This window comes from Boleophthalmus pectinirostris, unplaced genomic scaffold (genome assembly GCF_026225935.1).
Source record: "Boleophthalmus pectinirostris isolate CB_2022bp ecotype Guang Dong unplaced genomic scaffold, ASM2622593v1 HiC_scaffold_22, whole genome shotgun sequence".
In the NCBI taxonomy this organism is placed as follows: domain Eukaryota; kingdom Metazoa; phylum Chordata; class Actinopteri; order Gobiiformes; family Gobiidae; genus Boleophthalmus; species Boleophthalmus pectinirostris.
In genome coordinates, this window is record NW_026571190.1 from 5,613,434 (window position 1) to 5,629,211 (window position 15,778).

Below are 15,778 nucleotides of genomic sequence, written 5' to 3' on the forward strand. Positions count from 1 at the left end.
TGTTGTTACTTCATCACAAACATACCTGGAGTTGTGTTTTATTTCATTCACACGTGTTTGAGTAACCCTGTTCCGCCTTGTGATGTCATGTAGTGGTAGTTTTCACCTTAACAGCTGACTTTTATGTTTTGTTCAGTAGAGTTTGGCAATTCCAGGGCTGAAATGATCCAAATGGTTCAAGTGAAGGTGTATGGAGTTTAAAAACACAATGGAGCACTTCCTGTATTATCACATGACACACTTAATATGCAGGTTTTGTGCATTAAACATGCATGAATGAAACAAAGCAATTCTGGGTAATGTATTTTTCTGACTATAAGTCACACTTTTTTCATGGTTTGGGTGTTTCCTGCGACTTATTCTCTAGTGCGACTTATATATTAAAATGTTCACAATGACACTCGTGAGAGGCTCTAGTCTTGTGTGTCAGTATCTGCTGCTCCTGTTCCTCCTGTACCACTGTCACTTTACTCTACTGCACATGTCTCCTGCAGAAAGAGCCTCTGTCCTGTCTGTATCATGTCAGTCGATCGCACCATTACTTCTGTACCACTGAAAATGTAACATTTAAACAAATTTATAAAGAAGACTGAACAAATGCTCCCAAAAAGAAAATCATATTTTACAGATTACAAGCTGCATGTAAGAAAATCTGCAGCTGAAAACGAGAATCGAGCAGCAGAAAGAAAGTTTGGAGTGAACGAGAAACTTGTGACACTGGGAGGAAGCACCATGAAACTTTCCTGAAGTCACTGGATGGATGGACAAAGTCTGGACTTCAGTGACACTGAAACCATCCTGTCGGGATTCTAAAAGGCCAGAATAATTCTAACTGGAACTGATGCCGTGTCTTACGACAGCTACACAGAAGAGGAAGCGGCGCTCTGTTTACCTCCAGAGTTTGAGGCCGAGTTACTCAGAAGTGACACCGAGGATGAAGAATTGAATGGATTTAGTGATTTGAAGTGAGATGGAGAGTTTGGTAAACTTGTTCTGTTGTTTATGTTATAGTTTTTCTGAAGAATTGTTCATATGTGACGTTAACAGTCTGTTGTTCTCTGTTCTGTTGTTATTAATAGAACTTGACTTTACACAGGAAATATCGGTTCCTGGTCTCAGATTTTACAAAATAAATTTCCCCAAAAAACTGCGACTTATAGCAACTTATAGTCTGAAAAATACGGTTTGTTTTGATGTAGGATTTTGATTAACATTGTTACGTAGATCAGAAAATAATGGAATATAGGCCCTTTAAAGTAAAATAAACATAGGTTAAGTCAATTGGGGAATTTTTCACATGTGTTTTTGTAAACCTCAAAGCAGCTTACTCACAAAACCCATGAGCAGGAGCCACTTCACCCGTCAGCATTCCATTGCGCTTCAAATCCCACTCTCTATCACTCAAGTCAGCTCACATCAAATGACTGTATCTGCATTAGTAAGAGCCGTCATCGTGGCTCCACACTACTCCACTGTAGAACGCTCCACACTGTTTTATTAAGACCCCTGTGCTCATAATCCAGCACATGGTCCGAGTGTGTGTATAGTCTTGGAGCTGGGTTAAATTGACTGTGACTCATGACAAATCAGAACACTCTTACACAACTTATCGGCGCGTCACTGTGAGCGTTTCCTATTCCAGTGTTGTTGTCTGCTTGTCTTCCTGTTAGCGCGCCTGCTGGTTCTCATAGCAGGCCTGTAAATGTGGAACTGTTTAGACTTAGACGTAGACTTATACAAACTTTACTGATCTGGACACAGTAGCTCACACATCACAAAGGATTATAATAATTAGAGCAAAGATATAAATGGTAATAAAACATTCTAAAAAAAAAAGCCTGTAAAAATAGGCTGGTGTCAAATAAAGTGTAATTATATAAATCTAACGTATTTTTCAGACTATAAGTCGCTCCGGAGTATAAGTCACACCAGCCAAAAAATGAATCATGAAGAAGGAAAAAACATATACAGTATTTTCCGGGCTACTAGGCGCGCTCTTAAGCCTCCAAAATCCGTGTATCATTCCTTCATTCAATATAAAACTGTTACGGCCCCAGGCCTTAGTTCTAATTTGCTCTGTGTGTTATAAGTCTGACACACCTGGATTCCTGCTGCAGGAGCCTTGGTCCGTGATTGGTGGGGCAGGACGACGCCCACCTCACCTGCAGCCACCTCCCCCTATTTAAGGAGATTGCCAGCACCTGTTCAGGGCTGCTGGCCTTGGTGGTCAGTCTGCCATTTTGTTTTTGTGTATGTAGTTTAGTCTCGTTCTGTTTTGTGCCTTTTTTGATTTGGTCACTCGATTCTCTTTGTGGGTTTATGTGGTTTAATTTGGGGAACTTGTGTTTTAGTTTAGTGTGTGTCCCTAAGTTTTACCACTCGTTTTTTTGTAAGCCTGCGTGACCCCTTTTCTAGCACAAAACTCTGGTTATTCTGTTGTTCTGTTTCTTAGTTTAGGTTGTTTTCTGTATATTTTTAGTCTTTTGTTAATTTACCTTTATATTCCTGTTAAATAAACATTATTTAATTTATTCCATTTTACATCTTGGTTTTTATTTTTGTTACTTCCCTCACCCCAAACGAGCTGGGTCGTAACAAAAAACAAAAATGAGAAAACAAAAAAACAACAGTTTTCTTCATTATTTGTCTCCAAAAGCAAAATGAAAAAGCAGATAATGATTCGTTTTTTCAGTTTTCGATTTTGTGTTTAAATGAAAAATGGAAAAAATGGATAACGACCGTTTCCCGTTTACGTGACTTCTGTGACTGCGATGCCGGACTTTTGCACTGCATACGGACTGAACCAGGACTGATCCAGTCCAGGACCACACCGGGACCAGACCAGGACCAGAGCGGGACTGAGACCGAGACCAGAGCAGGACTGAGATCGAGACCAGACCACGACCAGGACCAGACCGAGACTGAGGCCGGGACCAGGCGAGATCAGACCGGAGGCTCAGAGCCCACGGCAGGGCTGGAGCTTGAAGCTTGGAGTCCGCTCTGGTCCCAGTCTGGTCCCAGTCCGTTTTTCCATTCTTCATTTAAACACAAAATCGAAAAATGAAAAAACAAATCATTGTCCATTTTTTCATTTTGGTTTTGGAGACAAATAATGAAGAAACAGTTTTTTTTTTTCCGTTTTCTTATTTTTGGTTTTATATTGAAAAACGAATGAACGAATGATACACAGATTCTCCAACCCCATCAAAAAATGACTGCGTGCCCCACAATCCAGAGCGCTCTATACACGAATCCACTTGGATCCAAGCAAGACTTCAGTAAACTACAAATCTGCACCACCCACCACCAGCGACCGCGCAACGAAAAACACCCGCAGCCACACTCATCACTCCACGCCGACGAGGAACGGAACGGAGGAATGAACCGAAAGAGCGAGTGCAATGTGCCACTTCTAGACACAACTGAACAACTGAGTCACTGCGAACACGCCGACAATCCAGCGGTCCCAGACAGCACCCTCCCTACACGCCACAACTGAACAAAGCCCAGAGTCACCGTGAACGCACCACAAACAAAGTCCCACTGATCCATCCAACTGTTTCCTTTAAAGTCTGGTGAAAAAAGTTCAAAAAATAGAGCATTTAATGACAGTGCGCCTTATAATCCAGAACGCCTAATAGCCCGGAAAATACGGTAACTCACACCGGACTATAAGTCGCACTTTTTGGGGAAATGTATTTTATAAAATCTGAGACCAGGAACCAACATTTAGGCCAGTTCTCGTAATAATCATAGCTAATCAATCAAATCAAAACTGCACATAGGCTTAGGGAGTGTGCAACTATTAATAGAATACAAGAATGCAAAGGGCTTGTCCTGTAAAGAATGATTTAAAGGTCCTGTTGGTGATTCACTCGTGGTCATACTTGGTCTCGTACCTATTTAAGTTTTATCCCCTGTCCCAAGACAAATTTCTCCCATGGAAAACAATAAAGAATTATCTTATCTTATAACAATAGAACAGAGAACAACAGACTGTTAACGTCACAGATGAACATACGATGTCAGTTCTTCCGTTAAAATGGTTAAAATGTGGATGTTGAACTGAACATTATTACGTAATTAAAAGGTGCTATGTTACAGAAAATGGATGAATCTGAGTTTTAAGTGATTAGTTATAATATATCTCCTCAAAAATATATCCTCAGTTGTGTTTTATTTCATTCACACATGTTTGACCAATTTTTTATTATCTGTCTACATCTCCAAAGCTCAGAATGCTCTGTTCCACCTTGTGATGTCATGAAGTGGTAGTTAGCTATCTTTTATCTTTTGTTCAGTTGAGAATGGCAAAAATAATTCTAGTGAAGATGTATGGAGTTTAAAAACACAAGGAGCACTTCTTGTATTAGCTTTAGGGGAGAGTATCGGTAAGAAATTGCCGATATGATACATAGGCCACAATACGATACATATCTCGATACATAGGCCATGATATGTAGCTCAGTACAGTGAGCTTTCAATTTGATGTGATATATTTCAAATTGATTTGAAACGGTTCAGTAAAAAATAAGGGCTAAATCACGGTTGTGATACTAAATCTTTGTTAAACCACTTCTTGTGCAAAGTTCATATAGAACACAAATATTATAATCATCAAAACTGTGAAAATATAAAATGTGTCGCATGAACAAGTTTCCTTCCTCTAAACAAGCAAAAAACTGTAGCTGTAACTAAATAATTGAGTAAACTATAACAAAAAGGGAACTAGATAGACCATGGTCCTTTGCTCCATTTCAGTGCAGACTACAAGAAGAAATAAGTTTTAGTTCTTTGGATTAAGTCTTGTCAAGGCAAGAGGAAAAAGATGCATATTAACAATTTTGTTAGCCTACACAAAATATCATAATGGGTCATTCCACTCCATTTCATCAAATTTCCAGAAAATCTCACGTATCATGTTTTTTAAAAATTTTGAAAAAAATACCAGCTGGTGCCTCACTATCATGTACCAACCCTGTGAAATTTTAGTCATTTTTGATCAATACTTTTCAAGTTACAGCTCATTTAGTGAAGGAAGTATGTGTCAATTTATGGGCCCAAAATGCACGTCATTTTTTTTCTGCCGTTTTCACAGGTCGTCGATATCTCCATAAGTATCACACATACAGGGCTGAAATTTTGTAAGCTCATAGTCCTCTACTCTGTGTTCAAATAACATCTATCGAAAGTTTGGTATCTCAACTCATCGTCATTTTATATTAACTTAAATATGAAAAAAAAACTCGTTCATTTCCGTGGCGTAACATTTTTAGCCCATTTTTAAACCTACTTGTAGATGTTGGAGACCCTTAAATTTTTTCTGAGAATGAAGATATGTACTAGGACTGTTAAAAAAAAATCACCAAATGTTGAAAATTTGAAATAGGTTATGTGTGAGAGTCCTGTTAAAAACAAGAAAACGTAACATGGTCCGATTTTCACAGGTAATTTCTTCACAGGCTTAGTACATGATAGTAAGGGACTATTTGGTCATTTTTTCAAACATTTTTTAGATCGAAATGTGTGGGCCATTTGTTGAAATGGTGTGGAATGACCCAATAAATATCGTACCATGAGATGTATATCCTGAAAACATCGTACAGAGAGATTTGGATAATGTTACATCCCTAATTGTGAGCCCCGCCGCCATATCGTGAGCTTTCCCACGATATCGCAATAAATATCGTATCGTGAGGTTCATACCGTGACGATATCGTATCGTGAGACTTGGATAACGTTACATCCCTAATATCAATATATATCGAGACAGAAACTTATGATATTAATATTGTATCATCACATTAAATGATACGATATACTGATATTTTGATATTTTTGCACACCCCTAATTACCACATGACATCACGAGGTGGAAGAGAGTGTTTTCTGTTTGAAAGAAGAACTCCTAAATATGTTTGTGTGTTAAAAATATGTGAAGGAAAGAAAACACAACTCCAGGTCTGTTTCTGATGAGGAAACATTCTAACATAGATCAGAAAATGGCGTAACATGGAGCTTTAAACGTGTATTTCTGGGTTGTTTGAAGATATTTTCCCAATATTGTTGAGCCTTACTGCAATAAGAATGTCACCTTTTTGACAAACTTTGAGTCGCTCTTTTTGTGTGGTCAACAAAGTGGTTGTACTGTGATTTGTCAGGTTTTGTACTGAGCGTCCTTCCTGTCGCAATCAGCCTCACACTGGGACTGAAGTGCACTGTGTGGGGAAAATGTTCTGCCCGCTTGAGGCATGACAAACAAGGGTGAAAACAGGACATTCTGAGCTTGTTTTGAATGACTCCTGTTGCTTTATTTCGTAAGGTCGGATTTCATAAAAGTGGTCACACACAAGAGAAAATGTATCTATAACAATATTACAGAGGGTATTCTACGGAAAACAATGTATTAATGTTTTAGAAGTTACTATTTGTTTTTGCTCCCCTTCCCCTACTCCCCCTTCAGAGCGCTATCACAACACAATCGGAATGCATCGCGCGAATGAAACTACTGAGCATTGCGTCAGCTTTGTCGAGTTGTTGTGTACAGTTTTGTGTCATGCTTTTGTATATTTATGGAGAATTGTGAGGTAGGCTTGTGGGCAGAGCGCAAAATCTTAGAGCGATCTCAGAGTGAGGAGGGTTTGAATCGAGCCCGGAGAGATTGCTAAATTGCTCACACGTACGCAGATTTTTCTTCAGGCGTGTTTTTGACAAGGAAACGAAAGGCAGAAAGCTAAAAATAACTAAATAAATCGATTTTGCATAATATTCCGTCTTTAGTAAAAGTTTATTCTACTTAGTTTTACTTAATTATTGCCATTTTATGATTTTGCCTTTACTGTTTTTATCGTTTAAAGTTTGTATGGAGGATTCTTTTTTGTTTCAAATTGTCAATGAAAGTTCAAAATAGTATTATAGAGACACAGCAGCCTTGTAATTACGATGACCAAACTAGGGATGGGCATTCGATTAAATTTTCTCAATCGATCGTCGAGAGAATTAACGATTGATTATCGATTAATCATTAATGTTTTTATATTAAAATGATCATCATTATTATTACTATCTGCAGTACTAATCTGCATAAATAAATTCAACTTTACGACATATAAACCATAATCAATCTAGAGCCACATCAGCCCGTTTGACATTATAATGTGTTTAACACAGGTTAATGTGACCATATTTGCGTTTGTCAAAACCAGGACACCGTACGGGGGGTGGGAGGTGGGGACTCATCATCGACATTGCACTACTCTCACCTGGCAAAGCTTTTTCATGTTTTCGGTGTCCTGGTGAACTTTTTCCCACTGGACACCGAAACATATGTGCTGCTTTGTACACTGTGCACATGGCCTCACTCTTGTCCCATCCGCAATGGAAAGCGTGGAATTTCTTGCACAAGTCATCGTTAAATGCACATTTGCGTTTCGGCACGTTGCAGACTGACCGACTGTTTGTGTCTCTCTCCTTCTGAGTGCAGAGAGCTACATGTCCAGACCCCCGTTTGGTCACCCTACGCTACACACAGCAACCTACATTCGGTTTGTCAATTTAAATGAACGTAATAGATGAAATTCTTAATGATCAATTATCAATTAATCAACTAATCATGCCCACCCCTAGACCAAACAAAAAAAAAAAAAAATGAAAATCCATCAACTGTGGATGTAGTGAGGCCAGCTAAACATTATACTTCGTCATCTATTGGCTGTTGGGTTGTCAATCAAACTCCCTACATTTCTAGCGTAACTGACTCGCCGTCGGGATTACGTGGTTTACATTCGCCTCTCGCGCATTCCACAAAAGCAAGACGCCGTTTACTCAACAAACGCAGCGTTTCGTAGCGGCTTTTTCGAACTGTAGCTTTTTCACAGTTTGCACAAAGTTCATTGCCATGGCGGACAAGAATCCAAGAAAGTTTGTTTTTGAGGTCGATGAAAGAAGAAGAGAATGGGAAAAGTAGCGAAGCCAAACTAAGGCGATTCTTGGAGATTCCTTCCAGCGATGGCAGGAACAGAACAAAGAATTTCAACAACATTTCGTTAAGCAATTCGTTCACGCGCACAGGCTGTAAACAAGCATGATTTCTAGCGTAACTAGAAGGCAGGAGGAGGTGTTTCTACTGGATGTGGATGCGCAACATTTGAAAAAGGACAAACTGTTGCTGTATTTCTCTTTCCTTTGAAAATCCACTATACAAACTTTAAGGACTAATAAGAAAAAATTTTGCATTATACGTTTTATTGTTGTCTCTTTTGTCTCTGGGTGTAACGATATCCAAGTCTCACGATACGATATTGTCACGGTATGAACCTCCTGGTACGATATTTATTGCAATATCGTGGGAAAGCTCACGATATAGTGGGGAGGCTCACAATTAAGAATGTAACAATATCCTAATCTTTCTGTACGATATTTTCACGATATACATCTCACTGTATGATATTAACTGCGATATTTTGAGGCTGAACAGCTAAAACTGTGAATATGCTACTTTTTTCCTCTTAAAATGCCTTGACAAGACTTAATCCAAAGAACTAAGACTTAAAAGTGTTAGAACTATTATTTTTTCTTGTAGTCTGCACTGAAATGGAACAAAGGATCATGGTCTATGTAGTTCTCTGTCTTTTTTTAGCCATTGCTGCACCATAACTCTTCATTTAAACAAAGAGACTTGGAATTCTATATATTGTGACGGTCCACGATATTATTGTGAGAACTCTGATGATATGATATCCCTAGCAGAAAGCAAATAATAAAGCAAAAATATAAATGTGTAACATCTATGGAAGATAATTTTACCCATCAGATTTTGAATTTTAAATACCACTGAAATTCTCACTTTGAATTTTTTAACTCTGAAAAAAGATGTTTGAATGACTTTTATTCTGAATTTTAGTTGCTGGAATTTGAAGTTTACTTGTGTGTACTATGCTTTAAATTCAAAATTTAAAAAACTCACCATATTTTCAACCCCTCAAATTCAACAGTCGAAATTCAGAGTGTAAAATTCGCAGTGAAAAATTAGACAGCAAAGATCCAAGATGCCAAGGCAGAAGCAATCGATCATGTGAGCGATGAGAACAGCGGCTGTTTCCTATTGGCTGTTCTCATCTGTGGGCGGGGTTTACACTTAAAAATCAAGAGATGAGGTTACGATGAGGCTAATTCTGACCAGTTACTAAGTTAGATCAGATCACTTTGGATCGATTGCTTAGGCCTTGGCATCTTGGATCTTTACTGTGAATTTTTTATCACTGCAGATTTTACACTCTGAATTTTGACAGTTGAATTTGAGGATTTGAAAATATTTGTGCTGAATATTTAAAAGGTGATTTTTTTTTTATATTGAATTTTATGCACTTGGAAAATTTACACTTAAAATTTCAGCAACTACAATTCATAATAAACATAATTTAAACATGTTTTTTCAGAGTAAAAAAATTCAAAGTTAGAAATTCAATAGCATTTAAAATTCAAAATCAGATGAAACAAATGATCTTCCATAGACATCCCTGGCAGCAAAGTTATGGTGTGACTATGGCGGCGGAATGGATGAAATCATAGATGAAAAGCTGTAACTGTGCTAGTAGTGTTCTCACGATACAAAAATTCCAACCTTGATTTCCATACTAAACAAGAGACTTTGCCGAAATTATCATTTTCAAAGCTCTTTTTTAAGACAATATTGCAATTTTTAAAACTAAATAATAGGAATGGGACGAGATACAGTTTCCACAATATGAGACAAGACAAGATTGGAACTACAAGAACGAGACAACACAAGATTTTGACAATAAATTACACAATCCAGTTCCCAATTGACTTTATTTAATATTTTTGCGGTCATTGTAGCAGTGCTTTTTGGGACTACAACTTCTCAAAACATGCAAGTCTGCACCAGTACTTATCTCCATTTTTTTATTCAATCCAAATTGTAAAAAAAATCTCACAAGATCATTTTCTCGTGGCAATTTTTGTCTTGCGAGATCTTGTGGCATTAGTTCTTGTCCCATCCCTAAAAAAGTCCTTATAAAACTCAAGATGGAACTGCTCCGGAAAGATCATATTTTATCCAGTTATGTGATTTTTTGTCAGTATTGATACTTGCTACTTGATACTTAAATGAGTATCTAGTTTCGATACTAGTTTTAGCATTGACTCGTGTCTGATACTTTTCGATACTTCTGACCACCCTAAGTGCTGGCAGTAAGAGTAAGGAGAATAAATCAGATGTCTGGTCGAAGTATTTTACCTTGAACTGTGCTGGTAGTACATTTTCTACACATTGACAAGTGATACACAGGACGGAGATCGGAATTTGACATTTGTTGCCAGTAATGTTCCTTTCAGACCTTGGGAAAGAAAACATATTTACTGTGTGCGTCTGATGAAGAATACAAGGTTAATATGATGTGATGTTATAGCCCGTGTGTGTGTACTCTACCAGTCAAAAGTTTGGACACGTCTTCTCATTCAGTTTTTTTCTTTGTTTACTACTTTCTACATTTCAGACACAGAAGACGTCAAATACAATGCAAGATGTAGAGAAGTAGAGAAGAAAACGTTAAAGGTGCATTGTGTAACGTCTCTGGTTGAGGGTCCGTCAAAACGCTTTTCTCCATGGAGGTGTTATTGCTTCATCTCAATGTTTCTCAGCATGGTATTTAACCTTTTTGTCTTCATGGAGACCAAACCAGACCAAGTGACAGGTCAGATCTGTGGAGAGGCGACCCCGCTCACAGTTAGAATGTTGTTTTTCGAGGTATTTTTAAGCTATAAACCCACCTAAAGAAGAGCCGTTTAATGTCACACTGTGGAACATTCCAGGCAGAGCAATGACATATGTACAGAAACAAGCAGGTGACGGACTCCTAACCAAAAAGTTACATAGTGCACCTTTAAATAACTTGACTAAATATATATATTTTTAGATTTTCAATTCAAAAGTATCCACCCTTCGCTTTGTTGACAGCGCCACAAACCTCTGCAAAGTCTCCTGAAATGGGTGTGTCAGGGTCAAGGACCGCAGCGCGTACAAAGCACTGATCAAAGCAAAGGGTGACCATTAAAAAATATGAATTTTGAGTTTATTTTTTGTCTCTTGTCCATTCATAGTTTGATGCTTTCACTGCGAATCTACAATGTAAATAAGAAAAAAAAGAAAAACTGAAAAAGTATGTTTTTCAAGCTAAGCAAGATCGGACCTGTTTGGTACTGGGAAGGGAGAAGGACGAGGCTTGGAGGTGTGCTGTTGTTGTGTCCTTTGGCAAGACACTTCACCTGCATTGTAAGAGTGAATCTGGGACAATGGATGGAAACTAGTAGCTTGATTCATCAGCTTGGTGGAAACAGTCTGACCTCGCAGCATTAGGATTCGTTCTCTGGACGATAGGTGGGTACTTTTTTATTTAACCAATCTCTGCTATTTGGTTGTGACGTATGTAATGCACCACTGACGGGGCTAACTGGTGTATTAAGCTTTTCCCAAATCCTGTAGGAAGAAGGACAATAACGTCTTTCCCTTTGATAAAATTCACCAAACATTCTCTTAGTTTCGGCTTTAAATCCTCGATCTTGGGAATCGTTGACAACACTGAATGTTTGTCTTCAGCTACATCCGTCTCGACCGCTTTGTTTACTGTTGTGCTGTTCCACAAAAGGGACCCAGACAGGCGCTTGATTTTGACGTCATGGCTTCAAAGTTCTTCGCTGATTGGCCACTGCACGATCTACAACTTCCGGAGTTCTTGCAAATTGTCGTCCCTGGAGAAAAATGAAATCATCGCCAGCCTGGCTATGAAACTACTATCTGTCTCCTGGACCGTCACGACCAAATTAACTAACTATAAAAACTTGAATGTTGTGACACTTTAAAGGAATTATTTCTTTGTTGAATTATGAACTGCATGCCATTTTGTTTTGTTTTTCAATTAGTAATGATTATTTTCCTCAAACATTCATTTGTGCGATTTATTTTTTTATGTTTTCAGCTGCTTTAAATTATAGAAATCATTTGCCACAGTTTGTTTTGGCTTATCCTGCGAGACTAAACCAAGTACAAAATGTAATAACAAATCTGATTGATGCATTTTTGAGTTGATGTTTTGAGTCACAATATTGTATGCCTGGCAAGAAGCAATACAGTCAGTTTGAATTAGGTTTGTAAGATTGATTATAATCTAATTGAAATCATAATTTGAATAAATGCAAAGGCTGACATTTTTACCATAATTAGTACCACAATTTCTTCCATAAACAAAAATCATAATTTAGATCAATGAATCAAATTTTAAGTTCATGTTGATTTGTCTGGAAGAAAATGGATTTTATTTCCCTCACACTGATCACTTGTCAGTACATATACTGTGTTTAGGCCACTTCAATTTCACACTTCACAACTAAAATGATCTCTTTAACCTACATGTGCTGAACATTTACTGCACTGCATCTTTAACTAGAACAATTTTTGTTTTGACCATTTTCAGTACTTTGTAAAATTTGAAGCAAAAATAAATTTTGAGAGAGAGAGAGTGAGAGAGAGAGAGAAAACTTTTCAAGACACCCAGTGCTTTACAGAGCATTATTCACCCACTCCACACTCAGTGGAGGTGATAGTACTATTACTATAGTACTATAGTAGCCACAGCAGCCCTGGGGCAGATTGACAGAAGCGAGACTGCCAGTCTGCGCCATCAGCTCCTCTGACGACCACCAACACTCACACACACACCACTTTCATACTAGCCAATCTGGATGAAATGCTTTGACAAGCTTTGACAAACTACTAAACCCTGTAGTTTAAATCTGTTCTGAAATGTAATTCTTGTCATAGTTTATACTTTTTTCAATTCTCATGGATGCTTTTAAAATGTAAAACTTAAACAGAATCCTATTATTAAAACATAGAAATACCAAATCTAATCACAAAATAAATGTTTGAAATGTCAGAAAAATCTAAATTTGCTATTTTTCCAAAATGGAGCAGTTCTAGTGTACTGGTGTAGCACTGGTTTGGCACTGGTTTTGGTTTGGCACTGGTTTTGGCACTGGTTTTGGCACTGGTTTTGGCACTGGTTTTGGCACTGGTGTATGCAGAGCAGTCTTATCAGCCTGGTCGGGCTGTTGGCACTCAGTCGGATGTGCTCATCCCTCAGGAATAGTGGGATATTGTTGCTGGTGAAGAAGGCCCTGCCACGGTACAAAACAAAGACAGAGCAAACGCGCTGGGACAGAAATATGCCCTGTGTCAACAAGCAGCTCTGTGTCTGTGCCTCACTACTGGATCAACAACAATACAATCATCACAATCCAATTAGCCGATTATGAATGATAACATTATTGTAGCCTTCTTTATGCATTCATTTTTAACGGCCTTTTCTTTGGCCTGTTAGTAAAAGACATGCAAGTTTAATATTATACTGACTTACTAAGCTTATTCTAGAATAAAAAACAAAGCAAACTAAAAAATAAAATAAAACATTTTCCCTCCTGTCAACTGCAGTATTCCAATCCAAATTAATGGACATATAAAGGCTGACTGTAGTATTTTGGTCAGGAAACCTTTCACACCTGGTTATTGGTGGTTTTCAGATTCTATAATGTGATTATACTGTCCACTTTTGTGTTTCCTATTGATGCCACAGAGCTGCTCTGAGGCCAACACATGTAACAACATACAACCCTCCAGTTATATGGCAACCATTACACCATTGTCTACAACTGAGATGAACTTAACAATAAACAGCAGCATCAAAGGTCAACAAGAATGTAAACCAAAAAAGAAATGATCAAACCAGTTACATTAGGCCTGAACTAAGCTTCAACTGTGTGACAAAGCCTACAGTAAAAGTGTGATGAAGTGAAATGTCCTTATGGGCACAGCCTCATAAAGCACTGGCCTAGCCCCACATAACAACACTGAAAGTCCACAACGAGTATCAGCACATATTAGTGTTGTAAAAGGGTCCATATTACACTATTTTCAGATCTATGTTCTAATGTATTTCTTCATCACAAACAGATCTGAAGTTGTGTTTTGTTTCATTCACACATGTTTAACACACAAACCTGAGTTCTTCCCTCAAACTGAAAACACTTTTCAGTATTACCTGTATTACACATCACATTGTGAGGTCATGTGGTAATACAGGAAGTGCTCCAGTGTGTTTTTAAACTCCACACACTAGAAACATTCAGATGATTTGACTCTTGTGAGCTTTAAGTCATGTTATAATGTTGTTGCCTCCTCAAAAACAGACCTGGAGTTGTGTTTTGTTTCATTCACACGTTTGAGTAACTCTTTATTATTAGTCTGTTTATATCTCCACAGCACAAAATACTCTGTTCCACCTTGTGATGTCATGAAGCAGTAGTTCAAATGAACAGGTATCTTTTACCTTTTGTTCAAAAAAGATTATCAGTTCCGGGGCTGAAATCATCCAAACCTGGAATTGTAGTGAAGTTGTGCAGAGTTTAAAAACACACTGGAGCACGGCCTGTATTGCCACATGACATCACAAAGTGGAACTGTTTATACTGTTTGAGAGAAGGACTCGGCCTAAATGTGAAGGTTTTGTGTGTTACAAGTGTGTGAATGTAACAAAACAAGAGTCCAGGTCAGTTTGTGATGAGGAAACATTGTAACACAGATGAGCAAACAGAGTGAGAGTATGGGCCCTTTAACACGGCCTGCACCATCAAACTTACCTTGAGTATATTTTCATAAATAGTGTCCCGGAAATCCAGCAGTGCTTTTTGGTCAAACTCTTGTCCGTTTATGATCCGCATTTGTTTGAGAAAAGTCGACTTTCCGCTCTCCCCGGCCCCCAGCAGGAGAATCTTCACAAGCCGACGCACAGCTCTCCTCTCCCGGGCGATCATCGCGTCGATCTCCCGGCTCCTCCGCTTCGCCTCCCGCTCCCTCTTGGCCGCCTCCTTCCCCCGGTCCCTCTCCCGGCTCCTCTCCTTGCTGCTGCCCGGCTCCTGGCTCGCCTCGGCCGGGAGCAGGCAGCGGCTCAGACTGCGGACCACTCCCGACATGACGAGGCGAGTCTTGGGGAAGAAAGTTCGGAGAAAGTTTAGTTCATTCTGTCAGCGTTCTATCAGGCGAAATCCTCGTCTAAAAACACCTGTAACGACGGCATAAAACTACATTTAGCCCGGTTAGCTGATCTCCCGGGAGTCCATCTTTGTTTGACCGCGCCAGTAACAATATCCCCCCGGAGAGATGAGACAACAATGTGGAAAAGTTTCAGGTTGGAGGAGGTGTCGGGCAAATGTTCCCAAGAAAAACTGTAAAAGTTAAGCGAAGTTCACGAAAAGACACTCGTAAGTCGTAGTGCACCATAAAAATAAACGTAGCCCGGAGTCAAGCCCGAGGAAGTCCGACCGGAGGCAGCGCCGTGCGTGGGCCGTGTGTGTGTGTGACCGAGGACGGTGCGCGGCCAGCGGTTTGTGGAGGCGGCAGCGGCGGGGCAGACAGCAGCTCCTCCGGGCGGTGATAGAGGAGAGAGCACCGGCCGAGAGGAGGACAGGACGGCCGCTAGATGGAGCGCACAGGCTGTAAGGAAAATCACAGGAGCTCAGTCACAACTCAGCCCGTGTTTAGGGTAATTTGGTATATACAGAGTTCCCACGGTTATGGAAATCCTGGAAAAGTCATGTCATTTTCCAGGCCTGAAAAGGTTTTGGAAAAAGTCACACATTTTTAGTGTCTCTTTCACGCAACTACAGCGTTCTGTTAAGTTCTCATGAGGCTATTATGATTATTTTC

The 15,778-nt window shown here is 39.1% G+C and overlaps 1 protein-coding gene across 1 annotated transcript in view; it reads right to left on the bottom strand.

Annotated features, from left to right (window-relative positions):
- gna12a (guanine nucleotide binding protein (G protein) alpha 12a) overlaps window positions 1-15,475 on the bottom strand; it is a 67,489-nt gene extending 52,014 nt beyond the window's left edge. Inside the window, exon 1 of the mRNA XM_020917417.2 lies at window positions 14,713-15,475. Within this exon, the coding sequence (XP_020773076.2) occupies window positions 14,713-15,045 (333 nt within the window). The 5' untranslated portion in view covers window positions 15,046-15,475. The remainder of the gene's footprint in view (window positions 1-14,712) is intronic.
- Between the last annotated feature and the right edge of the window lie 303 nt (window positions 15,476-15,778).